The sequence below is a fragment of the Pteropus vampyrus genome, unplaced genomic scaffold (assembly GCF_000151845.1).
Source record: "Pteropus vampyrus isolate Shadow unplaced genomic scaffold, Pvam_2.0 Scaffold37, whole genome shotgun sequence".
In the NCBI taxonomy this organism is placed as follows: domain Eukaryota; kingdom Metazoa; phylum Chordata; class Mammalia; order Chiroptera; family Pteropodidae; genus Pteropus; species Pteropus vampyrus.
The window spans coordinates 2,956,306-2,964,535 of NW_011888818.1; the positions used below are offsets into that span (position 1 = coordinate 2,956,306).

General features: G+C 38.0%; 1 protein-coding gene and 1 pseudogene across 1 annotated transcript in view; one reads left to right on the forward strand and one right to left on the reverse strand.

Annotated features, from left to right (window-relative positions):
• Positions 1–1,429: 1,429 nt before the first annotated feature.
• On the forward strand, positions 1,430–1,548 carry LOC111738372 (annotated as a pseudogene).
• Positions 1,549–6,953: 5,405 nt separating this feature from the next.
• Positions 6,954–8,230, reverse strand: part of LOC105290769 (lithostathine-like) — a 2,365-nt gene continuing 1,088 nt past the window's right edge. Inside the window, exons 2-4 of the mRNA XM_011358167.1 lie at positions 8,056–8,193; positions 7,301–7,427; positions 6,954–7,021 (exon numbers count right to left, since the gene is read on the reverse strand). Of these exons, the coding sequence (XP_011356469.1) occupies positions 6,954–7,021; positions 7,301–7,427; positions 8,056–8,193 (333 nt within the window). The remainder of the gene's footprint in view (positions 7,022–7,300; positions 7,428–8,055; positions 8,194–8,230) is intronic.

The following is an 8,230-nucleotide window of genomic DNA, read 5'->3' on the forward strand; positions in this document are numbered from 1 at the left end:
GAGTATGGACTCTGAAGGAGAAAATTATGGGGAATTCTTATATTGGATATAACACAAAGTTTCTCATACAAATTTTAGGAATCGAGTGCTCATACACAATCGTAGTACTCCTACCTTCTTCCCCAAATTGAGGGAGAAAAGTTTTTAATGAGAAAAAATAAAAGATTACAAATATTAGGAGAGGGGCATTTTTGTCAACTGTCAAGAGAAATAAAGCCCAGGACTGCCTTGCAGGCATTAAATTATGGAGGGTTCAATGGGACGTAATGGGAAACAGAGGAGGAGAGTTAGAAACTGACTGCCCACTTCTAGATGAAAGGTTCAAGAGAATTCACCAGGGGAAGAAAACTTATAAAATATTTCAGGACACTAAATGGTCATGAATAAAGACTATAAATTTAGTAAAATATCTCCTGTGATCTCTTTCTCAGAAAATTAAGCATGGCTCTATGTATAGTAGATGATATCAATTGGCTTGACAAAAACTATTCTTTTTAAATTCAGCTAACAAAACCCTGAATACGTATGAAAGGCAATAAAGCCAGTCCCATAGATAAATCCTGATTGGTCAAAGTGAATTATGGCAATCTCACCCTTTTCTGGTGGTCGATTTGAGAATAGAACTCCAAACCAACTTTGACTAATGAGATGTAAGATTACATCTACCAAGGGCTTGTGAGAACAAATTTTCTCAGTAATAAGAAAGAGTGTATGAGAAAGAAGCATTTTTTCTCTTCTTTTCTTCTTTACTGAATTGGAAATAGTCAGCCGATGCCTAGGCTGCTGTGGTTATTTTTTGGCAATGAGCGAAAGACCAAGATAATCATGGAGATGTCAACCTAGACTCTTGACATCTCTGAGCTTCTGGTGAACCCTGAAAAAGACTGTTTCCTAAATTTTTAAGTGAATCAATAAATCTCTGTGTTATTTAAGCTGCTTATGGTGGGATATTCCATTACAGTTAAAAATATCATAATTGATACAGTAGGTGAAAGGAAGCAGAGACAAATTTAGTGGAGGGAAGGAAAGCGCTAGAGAGACCAAAGTCATATATTAAGCAATGTAGCAGAAGATGCTGAGATTGAATGTAACCTGATATAAAAATTCAAGATCAGAGCCAACAATGGTTTATTTAAGCAAATCAAGGAAACTAGGAAATGTTTGCACTTGAGTTTATGTGGTCAGCATTATGCTGGATGGAGGTGGTGGTGGTGATGCGCTATTCTTGAAGGCAGAGTTGGGTTTCCAGTCATTTCAAAGGCATGATGATTTGAATCAAGCATATAACCATATGGTGCACTCCTAAATCTGTTTAAGTGAACAAATGAGTTTAGGGTCAATTGTGGTATAGTCTGATGGTACCAGAAAAATCACCATGTAGTTGAATACTTCCTGGATCTGTAACACAAAATGTCAATATTTAATGCTTGTCTATGGCCATGCCACCCTGAACATGCCCGATATCTTCTGATCTTGGAAGCTAAGCAGGGTTGGGCCTGGTTAGTACTTGGATGGGAGACCACCTAGGAATGCCAGGTGCTGTAGGCATACAAATAAACAAACAAACAAACAAACAAACAAACAAACAAATAAATAAATAATAGAATTAATGCTTTACCAAGCACTTTTTGTATTATGGCATGTACTAAAGTGCAATGGTCTCCAACCCCTGGCTGTGGACCAGTACAGATCAGTGGCCTGTTAGGAACTGGGCCGCACAGCAGGAAGTGAACGGCAGGCAATGAACAAAGCTTCATCTGTATTTGCAGCCGTTCTCCAGTGCTAGCATCACTGCCTCAGCTCCACCTCAGATTATCAGGCATTAGATTCTCATAGGAGCACCAGTCCTTGGTGTCGAAAAGGTTGGAGACCGTAGCATAGAGTCTTAGAGCTAAGAGAGTCATTATGTATAATTTAATCCAACTGAGAAACCATATAAAATACTAAATTTGAAGATACCAGGAATAGAGTTCAAGGTTTCAGTTCAGAGCAAAAATCTTGGAAGTAGTGGAAAACAGACACAAGGTATTAACAAAGCTGGAATGAGAAAAACCTGGATGGAAGGGAGTAGTTTGAGGCAATTCCTTTAATACTTGCTGGTGTTTGCAGATCTCCTTGAAGGGACAAGGGGCATTGAAAGTTTCTCTCTCTTAAAGAATGAGGGGTAGCTTAGATACAGAGCTAAGAAGAGGTATAGCAGAAATAAAAATCTGTTTTACCAATTCCAGTCGAATTTCTTTTTCACTTTATACCCACTGCTGAATTAAAGCTATAGCAAAGGATACTAATGAAGAAAAATAGATGAATTCCCAAATCAGAAACAGCCCCAGAAAGACCTCAAGGCTTCCCATATCAACCTTGCTGATATGGCTTCTTTTAAATCAACCATCAGCTGAAAAGCCATGGGTTTCTACCTAATGCTCTAGGCATCTAGCCCTCGAGGCAAGACAATGCTGAGAGTGATCACTAAGTAGACAAATGGGCTTTATTTTCTTGGGGGAATATTATTTCTTATTTCTTATTAAGACCCCATATTCTGCTTTTTATTTGTTTAATTCCTGATTTGATGAGAGCGATATGACAGCAAGGACACCTTTAACAGGTGGCATAAAATTTACCTGTGATACTAAAATTTCCCCTTTTTGCCTATTGACTCTCCCATGGGTGTGTACTTGTCCTAGAGAACGTTATCACTTTTATTTTAATAAAAAGTAGTTGAACTAATAGTAGTTTGATATTTTTTCTCTCTTCTTGTATCTAGGAAAAATATGTCAATTTATTAAAAATATGTCAAAAATATATCAACAACTTTTTCTCATTCCTTCTAAACACGATGAATCCTGCCCTGTCCACCAATTTAAGAAACTTTAAACTCAATAACTAAAGAACACCTGGTTTTGCTCTGACAGACAGAAGAAGAAACATTGTGTACCTAATGCACTATTGAAACAGTTTGGAGATGCTAGAATTGCATTCACTGGTCCCTTAGGATAATAATACACCACAGATCCATCTTCACTCATCTAGTTTTCCCAGGATTGAAGAGTATGGTCACTTACACAGCCCAGAGCCTTGGAAGAGCTGTGAACAATCTCTTTGTAAGACATGCCCACATATAGGGCAAAGGGGGGTTGGACTTTTTGGCCAGTGAAGGAGTCGGAGCACAGGATGACAAGGACTACTGTCATTATTTCCTTTTCAATTATGCAACCCCTACATGGGTTTCTTTCTTTTTTCAAATGTATGGAGTTGAAAAAATTTTAATTTTTGTAGGAGAAATTAAGAAAAAGTTGAAAGTCCTACTATGACTATTAAAGAAATTTAATCTACATTTTTAAAGAATCTTCTTACACAGAAAACTTCAGGTCAAGATTGTTTCTGGAAGACTTCCCCAAACTACTAAAAAACATATATTTCCAATCCCATACAACATATTTTAGAGAATAAAGAGAAAAATACTCTCTAACTTTGACAGATAATGACAGAAAAAAATTCTCTACCTAAAGGACTAGATGTGCTTTTAGTTAAGTTTCAGAATCAATTGCTGATCCTCCCTCTCTGAAGATAGGTAGCCTATCTTAGAAAGAGTACAGGAAACTTACGGAACATCAATTTAGAAAAGTAGACACTGGCTATTCATGTCCATCTATTTGAGAATGAAAACCTCTACATATAGTATCACCAGATTTGGCAAATATGCAATATCTGCCAGAATGAGCAAAGAAGTAACATTTTTACTTGAAATTCTGTTATCAGAATTTCAAGTTTAGCTAGGAGTCTTGTATTTTTATCTGGCAGCCCCACTAATGTAGCAATGCTGAGTTCCTCCAGGCTCATATAAAAGATTTTGGACAAGGTCCCATCCCCCTTTCAGTTGAGGAAACTGACCAAATACTTTATTTTTGCACAAGATATGAGGCTGGGAAGGTGAAAGAAGTAAGGTAGTGAATAGTCTAAAAATATTTAGATTCATCGAAAATCTCATCCTTCTTCACTCATGTAAGTGGTGCTTTTTCAAATAAAGCATCATTTATTCCATTTTTCATTCATTCAATAAATATTCATAGAAATTCTGCCAGATATTAAGTCTTCTCAGCTCTAGTCCTAATGGAGGCCAGAAAGTTTCCAGGCCACAGGACAAAAAATCCACTGAGATCCTTTCCTAGAATTACTCAGCAAAATAATTCCAGTCAGCAACTATAGGGATAAGGAACTAATTGTGTCGTCTATGAAATGGTGCTAGTTCTCAAACTGTTTGTTGCCTCTTCTATGGCCAGGTAAGCACAGAGAACAAGAGTAAGATTTCAGAAAATTTTATAGCAATTTGATAGATTAGTTTTGTCTATGGAACTTAAACTTTTAAAAACGGGCTTGTAATATATATGTTTTTGTTTTTTATTTTGTTTTTAGCAATTCATTAAAAAAAATTTTAATTTAGAATAGTTTTCGATTTACAGAATTATTGCAATGGTAATACAGGGCCTTGCCATATAACCTGTACCCAGTTCCTCTATTATTAATATCTTGCATTAATATAGTACTTGTTATAATGAATGAACCATGTTGATATATTATTATTAAAGCTCATGCTTTATTCAGATTTTTTAAATTTTTACTAATGTCCTTTAGATTTGCTTGCTTTTTGATACTATGACTGTTTTGAAGAAAACTGGCCAGTTATTTTTTGTAATACTCTTTTATTGGAGTTTGTATTTTATCCTCATGATTAGACTGGAGTTATCTATTTTGGAGAGGAAGATCACAGAAATAAAGTGCCATTCTCATCATATTATACCAAAGCTACATATTATCATCAAGACTTAGAACTGTTGCTGTTGATCTTGATCAATTGGCTGATGTGTGTTTGTTAGTTTTCTCCACAGTAAAGTTATTCTTTCTTCACCACCTTTCCATGCTTTACTCTTTGGAAGGAAGTCACTTAAAGTGTGGGATATTATGCTCCCTTTCCGTGAACGGGGAGGAGCTCCATTAATTATTTGAAATTTTTTCTGCATGCAATGTTAGTCTTTTCTTATATTATATAATATGTAATTAATAATATCAATTGACTCATGGATATTTGCATTATTATTTCAGTTATAATCCAATACTACTTGATTTATTTTGTTTCTCAAATACTTCCAGCTTTGGTCACTGGGAGCTCTTTCACTTGGCTCCTGTGACCCAGTTGACATAACCCCAACAAAAGGTTTTTATTTTCATAAACACTTCCTTAATTTATGGCACAATAAAATGCTCCAGGCTCATTTTATATATTTTTATCCTCGTCTTAGATTCAATCATTTCTTCAAGAAGCTCTTGTTCCTTTTATTGGAGAATGGCATTATAACCATGATCTGGCCACAGGGAGTGTTCCACAGTTACTGGGTATTATATTCTTCCACCAACCCCTAGCTTTATTGAGGTTTAATTAGTATACAAAAAATACACATAATTAATGTATTTTGGACATATGTATAACACTCATTTTACTATCACCACAAGCAAGGTAATAAATATATTCATCACCTCTGAAAGTTTCCTTGTGTCCTGTTTTTTATTTATGGGTTTTTCTTTTAGTGATACCAGCACTTAATATGAGATCTATTTCTCTTAACACATTTTTGAGTGTACAATACCTTATTGTTAACTACAGGTATGACGTTGTCCCATAGATTCTGGAAGCATTTTCTGTGTCTATTGATATGACCATGGGATTTTTGTCCTTTAGTCTATTAATGTGGTATATCATGTTGATTGATTTGCACATTTTGAAACATCCTTACTTCCCAGAAATAAATCCCACTTGGTCATGGTGTATGAACCTTTAAATGTTCTGTTGAAATCAGTTTGCTAATATTTTGCTGAGAATTTTTGCATCTATATTTATCAGGGACATTGACATGCTGTTTCTTTTCTTGTGATGTCTTTATCTGGATAGATTTCAAAATAGTTATTTTTCTCTTCATAAGAGAAAAATAGTAATTTTTCTCTTCATAAGAGAAAAATAGTTATTTTTCTCTTCTGGTGGGTTCCAGAAGTAAAACTCATGAAAATGTGGAAATCTCCCTAAGACTGTGGCATCCAGGAACTTCTCTCTTAAAGTCAATCTATACTCGGCTTTCGGCAACTTGTCAAAATTACCACTTAATGTTTCTAAGAGTTTATGGCTCTAGCTGTTACTGCTCCAGGTAAGCAGATATAAGAAGGGCTCTATGCACTCTGGAGCTGCTGTAGATTTTAGGGTTATTAGCTCAAGACAAGTTGTTGGTATTCAAATCATTCAGAATTTTTTCTTGTTTTAAAGAAGAGTGACAACTTCGAATGCTCCACATTTCAGCATTGTAACCAGAGTTTAAGTAATCTTTTTTTTACTCTATTTTATAAAAATATTATGGTCCAAGGTAGATTGCAATTAAAAAAAAAATAATCGCTCCATCAGGCAAATAATTTCAGAAGTGCTGTTGTACTAATATTAGCCTCATTAAGCCTCCTGGTGTCACACCATCATGAGAAAGACTCAGCAGAGTGTAGCAGAAAGTGTTTTTCTCTTCACAAACACAAATCCTCCACAAACAGGGCCTACGTACTCATAATATGTACATTGCTAGGACTATACATTAGTCATTTTCCCCGGGGGCCTGATGAAACTGAACAAAAAAAAGACCTAGATTTCCTCCCACTTGCATTTCTTCCTCAGAGTCTTGCTATGAGACTAGAACACAAAGTACTAGAACACATGTATGGTGTAAAATATTTATTAGAACCCTCTGAGACCTAAGGCCATGAAACACAAAAAAGCCTGAAATGAGGCTGAGGAGGTGGGGAGGTTAGAAAGAAGAGGACAGGTTTACGGTGTGGGGAGAAGATTTCTTCCCTGGGTGAGTCTTCTCACGAAGTTCCATGTCCAGGATGAGCTGCATCCCAAATTCTGGTCGCTGACCCCCCTTGACCTAGTTCTTGAACTTGCAGATATAGGGTAACCTCTCATTGCAGTTATAATCTTTCCATGAGAGATACCCTGGAGAGACAGAAGAGTTCAAGTGAATGGGACTGGTAGAGCTTGTGATCCAAAGGAGAGACACCTCAGATTCTGCCATGGAGTCAAAGCCCCTCCCTCATCTCCACCAAGGCCCCACTCCAGGGAAAGGAGACTCAAAAAAGGAAGGATGAGAGGAGCTGGGAGAAGCCACACCAACATCGCATTTCCTAGCTCAAGAGGATTTCCTGAAGGTCAGGCCCAGAAATGGGGAACGAGGGGATGAAAAGGCTGTCCAGAAGGTAGCTCCCTGTTTCTCACCTGAGTTTCGTGACAGGCTCCCACAGTAGCCGGGGTTTGAGATGGTGGCGGGATTTCTCTCCCAAGCAAGGTAATTCAGCACATCGTCACTACTCCACTCCCACCCACCTGCATTGAGCTCATAGCCCTATAGAGAAGAGGACGGAGCCAGGTGAGGCTGAATGGCCATTAGAGTTCTCTTTGCATGATCCCCTCAGCTGGATATCTGATCCCCTACTTGGCATCATGGAATTTGGTCTGCTCATCCAGGAGTTGCCATGGAGCTCTCCTCTGGGAAGCTCTCCCTAAATCCTTGCTCCTATTGGCAAATTCCAAAGCCGATAATCACAAAGACTAATGGAACCACTCAGAGTAACGTGTTACTGCCTGAGCAATAATTAGTGGTGCATTCATGATAACTCTCTGAACCTCAAAAACAACATTGGTTCTAGAGCGGAAAATGCATCTTATCTTCCTTTAGAATTCCTCAGCACAGTCTATGTAGACTCAGTGCAGCTCAGAGAACTGAATTAGAAGATGTCATGTGTCAACTGTGTAAAAAGCTTGACAAGAGGCAGATTAGCTTCAACGGGAGATTAGAGTCCTCCACAAAACTCAGCTCTTCAGCTAGCCTCGAGGTCCTCCTTTTTCCCCAGATATCGCCCCCGATCTCTGAGCTCTGGGGTTCTCTAGGGTATTTCTTGGGCAGGCATGGGGGACAGGGAGCGGGCCCGGTAACGAGCTGAAGAGATAACAGAGAGGAAACGTTATCACACCTTTGTGGGGTCGTGAATCCCAATCCAGATATTTGAGTAGGCGTTCAAATTGACCTTGACCAGAGAAGCCAGGAAGGATGCCTCAGCCCCACTGAGCACAGACACTAGGAATCCAGAGGGTCGTTTCTGGCAGGCAATCTGTGTGGGGAAGGGAGAGACTGAGGAAGAGCTTGAG